The sequence below is a fragment of the Bubalus bubalis genome, chromosome 14 (genome assembly GCF_019923935.1).
Source record: "Bubalus bubalis isolate 160015118507 breed Murrah chromosome 14, NDDB_SH_1, whole genome shotgun sequence".
NCBI classification, from domain to species: Eukaryota; Metazoa; Chordata; class Mammalia; order Artiodactyla; family Bovidae; genus Bubalus; species Bubalus bubalis.
Window position 1 is genome coordinate 10135338 of NC_059170.1, and position 14548 is coordinate 10149885.

General features: G+C 42.8%; 2 protein-coding genes across 2 annotated transcripts in view; both read right to left on the reverse strand.

Moving 5' to 3' along the window:
• Positions 1-14548, reverse strand: part of LOC123329152 (elafin-like) — a gene marked incomplete in the record, with an annotated part of 50185 nt that overhangs the window by 16468 nt on the left and 19169 nt on the right.
• Positions 2827-6105, reverse strand: LOC102412687 (elafin). The gene is made up of 4 exons (XM_025277561.3): positions 6083-6105; positions 4376-4539; positions 3227-3519; positions 2827-2995 (listed from the first exon to the last, which is right to left on the reverse strand). Exons 1-4 carry the CDS (start codon positions 6088-6090, stop codon positions 2969-2971), a joined length of 492 nt encoding a protein of 163 aa, XP_025133346.2. The 5' UTR covers positions 6091-6105; the 3' UTR covers positions 2827-2968.

Here is a 14548-nt window from a genome sequence, read left to right on the forward strand (position 1 = left end):
AGAGGGTGTTTGTTATGACCAGTGCATTTTCTTGGCAAAACTCTATTAGTCTTTGCCCTGCTTCATTCCGTATTCCAAGGCCAAATTTGCCTGTTACTCCAGCTGTTTCTTGACTTCCTACTTTTGCATGCCAGTCCCCTATAATGAAAAGGACATCTTTTTTGGGTGTTAGTTCTAAAAGGTCTTGTAGGTCTTCATAGAACCGTTCAACTTCAGCTTCTTCAGCGTTACTGGTTGGGGCATAAACTTGGGTTACTGTGATATTGAATGGTTTGCCTTCAAAACGAACAGAGATCATTCTGTTGTTTATGAGATTGCATCCAAGTACTGCATTTCGGACTCTTCTGTTGACCGTGATGGCTACTCCATTTCTTCTGAGGGATTCCTGTCCGCAGTAGTAGATGTAATGGTCATCTGAGTTAAATTCACCCATTCCAGTCCATTTTAGTTCGCTGATTCCTAGAATGTTGACATTCACTCTTGCCATCTCTTGTTTGACCACTTCCAATTTGCCTTGATTCATGGACCTGACATTCCAGGTTCCTATGCAATATTGCTCTTTACAGCATCGGACCTTGCTTCTATCACCAGTCACAGCCACAGCTGGGTATTGTTTTTCTTTGGCTCCATCCCTTCATTCTTTCTGGAGTTATTTCTCCACTGATCTCCAGTAGCATATTGGGCACCTACTGACCTGGAGAGTTCCTCTTTCAGTATCCTATCATTTTGCCTTTTCATACAGTTCATGGCGTTCTCAAGGCAAGAATACTGAAGTGGTTTGCCATTCCCTTCTCCAGTGGGCCACATTCTCTCAGATCTTTCCACCATAACCCACCCAATGGAGTACTATTCAGCCATAAAAAAGAATGAAATAACGCCATCTCTAGAAACATGGGTGAACCTAGAGATTATCACACTAAGTGAAGAGAGTCAGAAAGAGAAAGACAAATACTGTATGATATCACTTATAGGTGGAATCTAAAATGTGACAAAAATGACCTTCTCTGTGAAACAGAAACAGACTCACAGACATAGAGAACAGACTCAGGGTTACCAGGGGGTGGGGGCGGGGAGGGAAGGATTGGGGGTTTGGGATTAGTAGGTGCAAACTATAATATATAGAATGAATAAACAACAAGGCCCTCCTGTATAGCACAGGGCACTATATGCAGTATCCTGTGATAAATCGTAATGGAAAAGCATATGAAAAAGAGTCTGTGTGGATATGGATAACTGAATCTCTTTGCTGCACAAAAGAAATGAACACAACATTGTAAATCAGTTATACTTCAATAAAAAATTTTGAAAAACTAGGACTTCTCATCATTTACTAGCTCTGTGTCTTTGGGTGATCAATGATGCTTTCAACTTCAATCTTTTTTTTTGGCTGTGCCGTGTGCCTTGCAGGACCTCAGTTCCCTGATCGAGGATCAAAGCCACACCCTCTGCACTGGAAGCGCAGAGTCTGACCCATTGGATTGCCAGGGAAGTCCCATGGTTTCAATCTTTTAACAAAATTAAAGAGGTGTATATACCCATCTGAGGGAGTTCTAATGAGAAATAAGACAATACTTATGACATGTTTAGTGCAGGATCTGGAAGAGACAAAACACTAAGACAGAAACCATTCTTACCACCAGTGGTATATTATATGTTTCTCAGGCCAGAAGTTTAGGCGCTGCTCTTGTCTGTGCTCCAAGATGCCTGGTCCAGTCCATCCCCTGGAGAATCAGAGGGGAACCCTGGCTCCTGGGGGGGTGTCTAAGGGACACTGGGCTCTCTGTTCTCTCACCCCCAACAAAGCCTCTGCTCCCCACCTCCCCTCTAGCAGAGCCCAACATACACACACAAAGAAGAGATGCTTCAGCACCAGAATATCAGGGCTGAACTGACATTCATTACTATACTTCCAGAATAATTTCACCCAACTCCCCTCAAACTGAATAGACAAAACTGAGGCTCAGAGAGAGAAAGAGATTTATCTGCAGTCATCTAGCAGGTTGGGAGGAGCCTAGAGCTAGAACTCAGGTCTCCTGACTCCCAAGTGGGGTGCCCACTGCACCCAAGGCTCCACCCACTTCTTCCTGGAGAACTCCATTGCACAAGGGCAGTGGGGCAGCTGAGCCAACAGCAAAGCCACGAGGTCATCCAACGTTACCCAACATACACCCTCCTGCTGTCTTCACTCCTCCAGTCTACTCTACCCCAACTTCTATGTCCCCAGAGAACTTTATTCAGCAATGACATGGAAGGATAGATGTGTCTTGCCTCCTCACTCACATCTTGAAATAGAAAGCTGGGAGAGGATATTGCTTCACCCAAAGGAATTACGTGTTACTGGAGGTCACCTCAGGCATGAACAGGTGAAATGCTTCGTGAGCAGGGATTTGCTGGCATCTGTCTTTCTGTCTTCTTGGAGGATACAGATTCATGGGAAACATTAGAGGAAGGGAAGGAGGGAGTCAGAGGTTTAGCCAGGAGGGTTGGTTGGTCACACTGGCAGGGTTGATCATAGCCAGGTCAGAAGTAGAAGTCAATGGGAAGGTTTGGGGGTTTATTTCCCTGGTCTGAGGCCAGAGGTCAGAGGCCAAATGTCTAGGTTTCCATTTAATGGTGAAATGGAGGCTGTGGTTCTTGGGTTGATTTTTGGATTTCTGCAAGGAACCCTAGGAATAGGCCTCTTGTTCCTGCCCCTGCTCTCCTTCACACCTCAGAACATCTGCCATGGGTCCTGCTCCACTCTCCACTGGGGACAGGAAGTCCCAAACCCACACCCATCTCCCCAGAGCTCTCGGGGGCCCAGAGGTCACAGGAGCCAGAAACAAATGGAGTTGAAAGCAGTCTTTTATTGGAAAATCCATGAGGGAGGCAGTCCATGCTCAAGCTTGGGCCTCCCGGATGAGAGGAAGAAGGGGCAGTGTGGGAGAGGGTCATGCTACAGGCACCGGGGCCTGCATTGCTGGGGACTTCACAGGTGCACAAGCACAGACTCTACCTGGTAGAAGAAAAGAGAATCAGAAACGTGAGTCAGCAGGTGAAAGACTCAGGCACTGGGAGGCAGGGCCAAGTCCACATGCCATCCTTCTCAGGACCCTAGTAGTACCCCTGAGACCTCTCAGTCTCTCCATCACCTCCCGTGTCCTCTCCCCACTAGCCTAGAATTGCCCTCCGCCAGTCAGCCTCTCTGCCCCTTCAGAGGGCTCCTTTCCCTCCACCCATTTCTCACCTCACCGGGGTTCATACAGGTCTTCCCACAAAAGCCTTCACAGCACTTCTTGGCCCCTGGGCACTGAGCATCTCTCAGACACCGGTTAGGGGGGTTCATCAGTAAGCACTGGAACAGAACCCTGGGGCAGGAGCCACGCTTGAATGGAAGTCTGGCTCGGTCTTGTGCTACAACTAGATCTTGTCCTTTGACTGGGTCTTGACCTTTCACTGGATCTTGTTCTTTGTCAGGAGATTGAACATTGACTGGACCCTTTCCGTTCAATACAACATTTCCTTGACCTTTTGGACTACCTGTTGAAAGAAATATCCCCACATTTAGACCAATGTGTCTGCTTCAACTATCTAGTCTTTCCTCCAGGTCCAGCCACTGCTCACCGCGGTGTCCCTTAAGCTGAGGGACAGTGAGATAGAGAAGGCTCACCAGGGCCAGCTGGGGTCTGCACTCTTGGATGGCTGTTCCCTGGGCTTTGGGGAAAAGCGCCATAGGACCAGGTTTCCTTTGGGTGTCCATTTCTTCCCCTCACCCTCCATTCTGGGTCCTGGGGCCCTCATGAGGATATGCCAGGGAGGAGTGACTTTCAGGAGATGAGGACACATTTTCATCTTTGAGGAAACTTGGAGGAAGGACAAGGAGCTTTGAGACACATGCCAGGAGACCTGAGCTGCATCCTGGCTCTGGAGATTGCCCTGACAATTCCTCACCCTGCTCTAGGTCTCAGTGTCCAGCTTTGGAAAACAGAGGTCTTCAGACTCCATGATTTCTGAGGCCCTGTTAGTTCTTAACCTCCTCTTACACGACTGATGTGCTTTGATGGGACAGGCAGGCAGGGAAGAGACCCCCACACTCAGGGCCCAGATTCCTGGTGCTCCTTACTTCATTGCATGTTCTGTCCAAGTATCAGTGCTTGAGACCAAGGTCATGTTCCAACACTGCTTCCACAAACAGCCCTGATTTCTCAGTCCTGGGGTGGAATGCACATGGAGTCTAGTGGGCAATTTCCTACTTCTCTGGATACACTCAAAACCTTCTGTCCAGGCGGAAGAGTGGGCTCCAGCTCTGCATGCTGCCCCTTGTCAAGACCCAGGCTGCCCCCAACATCTTCTCCTCAACCCAAGCCAGCCCCAGCCAGGCCACTCGTCCACTCACCTGTTACGACAGCTGCCTGTGCCACCAGAGTCCCAAGGACGAGAAGGACCACCACCTGGACCAAGAAGCTTGTAGTCTTCATGTTGTCAGGAGGCATATAGCTGAGAGCTGAAGCCAAGCCTAGTTTTATGCAGCTCCAGCTTGGCCTGGTGCCAAGGGTGGGTCTGTGGTTTCACAAGGGATAAGACTTACTTTTTCTTAGTTCTGCCAGGAAATATCCACCCCTATCCTGAGGGGCGCCTTGGGCCCTCCCCCAGGGATTACCCACAGGGAGAAACGGCGGTTGCTACATCATTTCTAATAGCTGCAAGAGCTATCTCACATTCTCACAAAGAAGTAAGGCTGGCTCGTCTGTAGGCACCATCATGACAAAATTCTTTATACTTAAAGAGTATGACGCCCAAAGGAGAGAGAGGAATCACCCACAGTGGTAGGGCCAGTGTACTGTTTTCATACCCAAGGTGTTTCCCCCCCTACTCCCCGGCTCTTGCAAGCCCCAGCCAGACCTACCCTAACAATTTATTCTTCTCAGTATCATGCAAGGCTTTTCTTTCATTCTCCCCCTGATCCCAAGAAAAGCTCTCAAAGGCAAATTTGCCCTGAACGTTTAATGACTAATCATTATACTTTTCTATTTCATAAGCAGTCCCTGTAGTGGACCAAGAAAGTAATAGGAAGGTGGCATTCGATATCTGGAGTGGCGTGACGCTCTTGAAATCTCAGTAAGAAGAGAGAAAACACCCGTAAAATAAAAGGAAGAAAGTAGAAATCATCTATAAGGTGGATCTCTACAGCGCATACATCCAACAAGACTTTCGCCTTTTTAGAACAGGCCCCCTGTTTCTTCCGAAGAACTCCTGGTTCTTTGTACCATCAATTTAGGAACCTAATGGGAATATTTGATCTTGAAGCCTGACACCCAGTCACAGATCAGGGTGTCTGTGTGTGTGTGTGTGTCTGTGTGTGTGTGTGTGGTCTATTGACATCCTTCATTTAAATGGACACTAAGGGGAAGTCCCTCCTTTTGGTAAAGGTAGTCGAGATGAGCCTGGAAACTCCTGAAGCTATGGTTTCAGTCTGGGAGAAGGGGAACTTTTTTGAGAAAAATAAATCTAATTCAATTAGAAAAGCAGAGAAATGATGGTAAGAGAGGCTTCAGAAGGGACCGGTCAGCCCTTCCTTCCCCTTTATCTTGAGAGCAGTTCTTCCCACACCTTTCCCATAGTTCGGTTATGACCCAATAAACTGCCTAAGCTAGTCTGAGTTGGTATTTGTCACTGTTGTCAAAGCAGAGTGAAAAAAAATGAATACCCAGATGTTAGGTATTGTCAGGGACAGAAACTGAAGTGTGGACATAACAGTTAAATTCTGAGTGAGACAGGGAGGAAAGCAAATTAAGTATTTTATAGTCAAACAGTTTAAATCTCCATCCTTTGTTTCTTTGGACTCAGACCTCGTCATGTCCACCAGTGCTGCTGAAACATTAAGGAGCTATAACAAATACTAGATGTTGGAGTTGCCAGGCTACTTTAAAAAAGAAAAAGCTCATCACAAAATAAATTATGCAAACAAAAAAGTGTGTAGAACTGATACTCCTTAAAGAATTAAAACATTACAATGGCAGCCTGCACTCACTTACCAAGAACAAAAAGAGAGTATTTCTTGTATATATGCCATATCAACATTTATTCCTCGCCAGTTTCTTACCTGTCCATCTTCCACAGAGGTAACCACTTTCTTGGATTTTCTAATTGTCTGTTAACTCAAGCATCTGGCTCATTTCTCGCTGGGTTGTCTACCTTTTCCTCATTGTTTTGTAGACAGAAGAAACTGTCACATGTTACTAGTAAGACTGTATATTCATGCAACCTGTTTGAAAATAAATTTGGCATAGCTAGTAAAATTAAACATGAGCAACATCTTTTAGCTTTTTACCAATCTGATGAGTGAGAAGTGATGTACTGCTGAAGGTTTTAGTTAGCATCTGTTTCAGTTGAGTTTAGTTCAGTCACTCAGTCATGTCCTACTCTTGGCAACCCCATGGCCTGCAGCACGCCAGGCTTCCCTGTCCTTCACCATCTCCCGGAGCTTGCTCAAACTCATGTCCACTGAGTCAGTGATGCCATCCAACCATCTCATCCTCCATTATCTCCTTCTCCTCCTGCCTTCAATCTTTCCCAGAATTAGGGTCTTTTCCAATGAGTCAGTTCTTTGCATCAGGTGGCCAAAGTATTGGAGATTCAGCTTCAGCGCCAATCTTTACAATGAATATTCAGGACTGATTTCCTTTCGGATTGACTAGTTTGATCTCCTTGCAGTCCAAGGAGTCTTCTCCAAGAGTCTTCTCCAGCATCACAGTTCAAAAGCATCAATTCTTCGGTGCTCAGCTTTCTTTATAGTCCAGCTCGCATGTCCATACATGACTACTGGAAAAACCATAGCTTTGACTAGAGAGACTTTTGTCAGCAAAGGAATGTCTCTGCTTTTTAGTATGCTGTCTAGGTTGGTCATAGCTTTTCTTCCCAGGAGCAAGTGTCTTTTAATTTCATGGCTGCATGAATTTAGAAAATCTGCAGTGATTTTAGAGCTCAAGAAAATAAAGGAGTACATCAAGGCTGTATATTGTCACCCTGATTATTTAACTTATATGCAGAGTACATCATGTGAAATGCTGGGCTGGATGAAGCACAAGCTGGAATCAAGATTGCCAGGAGAAATATCAACAACCTCAGATACACAGATGACACCTCCTTTATGGGAGAAAGTAAAGAGGAACTAAAGAGGCTCTTGATGAAAGTGAAAGAGGAGAGTGAAAAAGCTGGCTTAAAACTCAAGAGTCAAAAAACTAAGATTATGGCATCCGGTCCCATCACTTCTTGGCAAGTAGACGGGGCAACAGTGGAAACAGTGAGAGACTTTAGCATTTCTCCATCACGAATTATTTCAAGCATTTTTCATATCTTAAAAGCTACTTATATTTCTTTATCTGAAAACATTATTTCTTTTGCTCATTTTCCTATATAGTCTTTAGCTTTTTTCTTGTCATTTTCTAGCACTCCTTACATATTATAGAGAAAGGTCTTTATCTGTGATATGGTTTGTAAGTAAAAATTTTAACTCACTCTTAGACCTGCTCAAAATAGCTCAGGGTGGCACTCTTTTCTCCTCTTCTCTAGATAATGCCTGCTGTTGTTCGATTCTTTCTGCTCTGGACTTATGCATTTCTGCTTCATGATATCCTTAAATTGGTGAAATTGTTTCATTAATTTTTTCAATTCACATGACAAAAAAACTAAATGCTACAAAAGGATCATAGAAAAAGTAACTTTCTGAACTGTAACTGACACAAGAAAAAGTAGAAAACTATTGCAAAGATGGAAACAATGGTCAACAATATTTGACCAAAAAAAAGCTCCAGGATCAGACCTCTTCGTAAGCATATTCTATAAGGCAAACAAGGCACAACTAATTCTAATATGACATAAATAAAAATAAGAAACAATTCCCAGCATGTGATATGAAGTAAACATAATCTTGATACCAGAGCTTAATAAGGACTCATGTCAATTATATGTCAATAAAGCTGTTTAAAAATAAAAGTATCAACAAGGATTCTATGAAAAAGGAAGATTTTAAGTAAATCTTATTCATAGAACATAGATTCATGAACACAAAAATCAACTATGTTCACAAAATTTCAAACAGATCTACAGATAATTGTTAGGCTCAATGAGAATTTATCACAACAGATGCATACAAAGGAAATATACAAAACTCAATGGTACTACGTAAATCAACAACACAAATCAGCAAATGAAATTTCAATAATTTTTCAGTTCAGTTCAGTTCAATCGCTCGGTCATGTCCAACTCTGCGACCCCATGAATCGCAGCACGCCAGGCCTCCCCGTCCTTCACCATCTCCCGGAGATCACCCAAACTCATGTGCATCGAGTCGGTGATACCACTGGAAAAACCATACACTTGACTAGGCGGACCTTTGTTGGCAAAGTAATATCTCTGCTTTTTAATATGCTATCAATAATTTGTATAATCATATAAAACATGAAGAGCTTATAAATACACATAATAGGTTTTGTGCAGAAACACTATGAAGAAAATTATAAAACTTTAGTGACAGACATTTTTTAATACCCCCAAATCAGAAACGTATATGATGTTCATGGATTGGAAGACTCAATATGATAAGTATGCCAATTCTCTGCAAATTGATTTTCAGTCTCAATGCAATCAAACCCCCAGAAAAGTTTTTGCAAAAGTAAACCAAGAGAAACTTGGCAATGCAATTCTGAAATGCATACAAAAAATGCAAAGGCACAATAGCCAAAATACTCTTGAAGAAGAATAATTTAATAAGACTTGATATAGGAGATATCAAGTTTTATTTTAAAGCTGTAATAATTATGGTAAAGTGGTATTACAGCAACCATAGACAGATACGCAAATGAAAAAAAATAGAGAGTCACCAGACAGATGACTTGCACATAATGAGAGTACGTTTCTAACTTGGTTATAGTAAACAAATATCGCTACTGTCATATTAAGAAGACTGCACATCATAATATTAATATACATTCCCTAAGTGGTTGAAGATCCAACCAGCCCATTCTAAAGGAGATCAGCCCTGGGTGTTCTTTGAAGGAATGATGCTAAAGCTGAAACTCCAGTACTTTGGCCACCTCAGGTGAAGAGTTGACTCACTGGAAAAGACTCTGATGCTGGGAGGGATTGGGGGCAGGAGGAAAAGGGGATGACAGAGGATGAGATGGCTGATGGCATCACCGACTTGATGGACATGAGTTTGAGTGAACTCCGGGAGATGGTGATGGACAGGGAGGCCTGGCGTGCTGCGATTCATGGGGTCGCAAAGAGTCGGACACGACTGAGTGACTGAACTGAACTGGACTGAAGTGGTTGAAGGAGGATACAGGTTAAGAAGGCAGGATAGAAGGAAGGAGAAGAAAAATAAATAAATAAATGTTGCTTTACCAAAAAACTCATCATGTGGGATGGGATCCTGTTACATTTATAAATATATTACCAAAAATGAATATCACTAGGCCTCTGTTTACTGACTTCCAGTGATGTCCATGCAATCTTACCAACAGAAAAAAAAGTTGGAGAGTACTATATGGGTTTTGATAATATTCCAGTTGAACATAGAACTCCTGTATATGAACATACTTGTGTGTGAAAAAGGAAAAGTGTTTGAAGGAATAGCCACTGCTGTGAATACTGGTTACATGATGATGACGGGACGGGAAAGAGGACAAGCACGAGTAGCTCCGCCTTTATCCATATCAGTGTCTAATTTTTTTCTTGTTACAACGGTCGATGAAAGTTCAGTTAACAATTAAGAAGAAAGGGAATTTTATTTGAACCAGACTAGGATTATAACCCGGAAGAGAGACTCTCAGAAAGCTCTGAGAAACTGTTCCACCACGTGCAAGTTGAAGGCACAGGCATACACATTTTTGAGACAAAGCATCACACATCAAAATGACATACTGATATTTTATACAAAGTTCACCAAGGACGCATAGTGCCGGTAAGCAGGCATAAAGAGAGCAGGAAGTCCGTGATCCTCCATAGAGTTGGGGAAGAATGCTATCCTTTTAAGGAATTATATTGCTAATGTCAGAAGAAAGGAGGAAATGTTATCTTTAAGGTCAAGCAGACACTCCTGTCTTCGAAGAAGTTTGGTTAATATGTAATGCAAGAGCGCACACTACACATTAGGGAGGGAGGGAAGAGGCCCAAATGGATGCAGAGAGAGAATTTTGTGTTTAATTTTTTCTTATCCTGTCTGGAAATAAGAATTTTATTTCATCACAACAAAAATTACTACTCTTATGATCCGAACACATCAAATAAAGAAAATTAAAATTCATAATTTGTTGTTGTTGTTTAGTTGCTAAGTCGTGTCCAACTCTTTTGCAACCTCATGGACTGTAGCCCCCCAGGCTCCTCAGTCCATGGGATTTCTCAGGCAAGAATACTGGGGAGGGTTGCCATTTCCTTCTCCAGGGGATCTTCCTGACCCAGGGATCAAACTCATATCTCCCGAATTGGCAGGCAGATTCTTTACCACTGAGCCACCAAAATTCATTATAGGTTAGAATAAAGCACTCAAGTAATCACGTGAGTGGAGAAAACAGGGTAATTGAGAGCTGCATCTAAAGAAATGATTATATACACATATAATCATTATAAGTGTTACAAAGGGATGTGTAAAATATGTCATAATGTAAAAGTAAAACAGTGCATGAATCAGAGGCAGTCAAAAGAAATCACCTAGGTAGTTCAAGCAGAAAAAGAATTTCAGCTATTGTATGAGCACATCTCATTGTAAGAACCCAAATCACGTGTGAAATCCTGGATATGAAAGAGTCTGGGGAAAGATAGGCATTTGATTTACAACCCCTGCAGGAAGGCAGTCTGGGAGCACCTGAAATGCATGTAGATGGAGACTCTGCACAGTACCTGCCATACCGCAGCTCCCTCCCATACTGACACTTCCAATTAGAAAATATTCACCTCTCAGAAGGCGAAGTGCCCACCTTGAGTGGGAGCTGAAGTGAGTGGGTCTGAGAATAAGCAAGGCAGGACACAAGAGCTGGGAGGTATGAATAAAATAAATAGAGAAGAATACAGGGTATTTATGAGAGCGGTCATTACCTTGCAGTGCTGGAGTAATATCATATAGTGGCCAGGGCTGATGGTGGGAGCCCTCCTCTTTAGTACCTAAGAAAGAGAAGTCCACCTATGTATTAGGAAAGCTGCAATGGAGGAGGGAGCCCTTGAGCTAAATTAAGAAACCTATTACTTCCAACCCTTCCCACTCAGATAAGATTCTCCTTTCAAAAGATAGTCCCTGACTCTGATTTTAAAATCAGAAAGAAATTTGGAAATCATATAAGCTGTATAAAGAGCCTCCTTTTTAAAAAAACAGAAATGAGAAGCAAACCTTAAAAGTATTTGAAAGAGGAGTTTTAAAATCCCCAGTAAAATGTCACCACAAAGCTGAGAAAAAATTATAATCTAAAATAGATTTTTAAAACTAGTGAAGCAAATTAAAGGTACGAGGAGAAGTGAAAGTTGCTCAGCCATGTCCAACTCTGCTACCCCATGGATTTGTAACTCAACTGAGGCTTCTCTGTCCATGGAATTCTCCAGGCAAAAATACTGGAGTTGGTAGCCATTCCCTTCTCAGGGGATCTTCCCAACAGAGGGAATGAACCCAGGTCTCCCACACTAAAGGCAGATTCTTTACTGTCTGAGCCACTAGGGAAGCCCAAAAGTATGAGGAACCATCATAAGACAGAAATATAGAAACTCAAAGAAGAGATACCAAGGTATCAGGAAGATGTGAAATAGAATCTGATGGAGAGAAGAGAAATTGAAGAAAAGGAGAAAATATTTCATGAGTAAGAATTAAGTAAAGTAAAGAAGAAAAAGGGAACCATAAGAAAAGCATATGACATAAAATAAAAATAAAGAAGTAGCTTAAAAACACAGTTTTAAATATTAAAAAGTCAGTGAAGATCCATCAGACATGAAAATCAAGTCCTACCAGGAAGAAAACTAAGTCAACAAAACAGAAGAATTATTTAAAACAATAATTGAGGAAAATATTTCTGAAATAAAAGATTTGAGTCTACAATTAAAAGCTCACCTTATAGTAAACACAAGATGAATGCAAGTAAATATTGTGGTCTTTCAAGATAAAAATAGAAGCCTTCAGGAGGCCAACACTCCCCCTCCATCTAAAAAAGAAACAAAACCTTAAGAAATCAGGTTGTAAGATAGCAATACTCAATGCCAGAAAATAGTGAAGCAAAACTTAGATACTCTATGGAAGAAAATATGCACTGAGGATTTTCGTACAACTAATTTGTCCTTGACTTAAATATATTTCTAAATGTGCAAGAACTCAAGAAATATTGTTTCTGATAACTTTCCTAGGGAGTTTCCAAGAGACAAGATATTATTATTGAGTACTGAACATTTTCATTGTGGAATTAAGTCTGATGAAGGAGTAATAAAGAGTATGTAAATGTGACCTGTGATAAAGTACAAATACCAAAACTTCCGTCAGAGAGGATGAGGGAGAGAGGTAGCTCAAAGAGTAAGTCCACTGACTGCTTTATATATAATAGCTTCAAATCAAAGGATATTTAAAACACATAAGGTTCAACAAAATTAAAAACTTGTGCATCAAAGGATCCTAGCAGGATAGTAAGAAGATCCTGCTGAGAAGAAGAAACAAACCAGGTCTCTGATAAGGGCCTATGACCCAGACTATATAAAGATCTCTCTAATTCCACATTAAAAAGATGAACAGCCCAATTTAAAATGGGCAAAGAACTTAGACATTTCTCTGAAGATACACAAGTGGCCAGTGAGCACCAGGAAAGATGCTCAACATCACTAGTCATTGCTGCTGCTAAGTCACTTCAGTCGTATCTGACTCTTAGTGACCCCATGGACTACAGCCTTCCAGGCTCCTCGGTCCATGGGATTTTCCAGGCAAGAGTACTGGAGTGGGGTGCCATTGCCTTCTCCATCATTAGTCAATGTGATTTGTGAAGTTGCTCAGTCGTGTCCGACTCTTTGCGACCCCATGAATCGCAGCAGCCAGGCCTCCCTGTCCATCACCAACTCCTGGAGTTCACCGAGACTCGGGTCCATCGAGTCAGTGATGCCATCCAGCCATCTCATCCTCTGTCGTCCCCTTCTCCTCCTGCCCCCAATCCCTCCCAGCATCAGAGTCTTTTCCAATGAGTCAACTCTTCGCATGAGGTGGCCAAAGTACTGGAGTTTCAGCTTTAGCATCATTCCTCCAAAGAAATCCCAGGGCTGATCTCCTTCAGAATGGACTGGTTGGATCTCCTTGCAGTCCAAGGGACTCTCAAGAGTCTTCTCCAACACCACAGTTCAAAAGCATCAATTCTTCGGCGCTCAGCCTTCTTCACAGTCCAGCTCTCACATCCATACATGACCACAGGAAAACCATAGCCTTGACTAGACGAACCTTTGTTGGCAAAGTAATGTCTGCTTTTGAATACGCTTCTAGGTTGGTCATAACTTTCCTTCCAAGGAATAAGTCTTTTAATTTCATGGCTGCAGTCACCATCTGTAGTGATTTTGGAGCCCAGAAAAATAAAGTCTGACACTGTTTCCACTGTTTCCCCATCTATTTCCCATAAAGTGATGGGACCAGAAGCCATGATCGTTTTCTGAATGTTGAGCTTTAAGCCAACTTTTTCACTCTCCACTTTCACTTTCATCAAGAGGCTTTTAGGCAGATGCAAATCAAAATCACAAGATACCACTTCATACCCAATAGTGTGACTATAAGAAAAAAAATTAATGGAAAATGACAAGCATCGACCAGGAGGTGAAGAAATTGGAACCCTTGTACATTGCTGGGGAGAAGGTAAAATGGTGCGAACTCTGTGGAAAACAGCCTGACATTCCTCCAAATATCAGCATAGAATTACCAGATGACTCAGCAATTCCACTCCCAGATGTATATGTGCTACTGCTAAGTCACTTCAGTTGTGTCCGACTCTGTGTGACCCCATAGACGGCAGCCCACCAGGCTCCCGCGTTCCCAGGATTCTCCAGGCAAGAACACTGGAGTGGGTTGCCATTTCCTTCTCCAATGGATGAAAGTGAAAAGTGAAAGTGAAGTCGCTCAGTCGTGTCGACTCTTAGCGACCCCATGGACTGCAGCCTACCAGGCTCCTCCATTCATGGGATTTTCCAGGCAAGAGTACTGGAGTGGGGTGCCTTTGCCTTCTCCGGATGTATATGTAAAAGAACTGCAAACAGGAAGTTCTGGTCCAGGACTGAGACACAGGAGGCTCCTCAACTCACCTCCACCCCTACAGCAACAACACAAACCATTGAAAGAAACCCAGGAATGAGCTGAGCCAGAGCTACATATTGGGCAAGCGAGAGAATACTCACATTGGAGAGGGTCTTGGCACACCCTCAAGCCACGAAGAACAAAAAAGGTGGCTTGGACAATTACAAGGGTTCGAGACACAACCAAGAGCTTGGAGGGTGGAACAGAGGTTCCTCTCCTATATGTGGTCACGTGGTCAACACTGGAAGACGTTGCTATTGTATCTAATGCCAGCAGCCA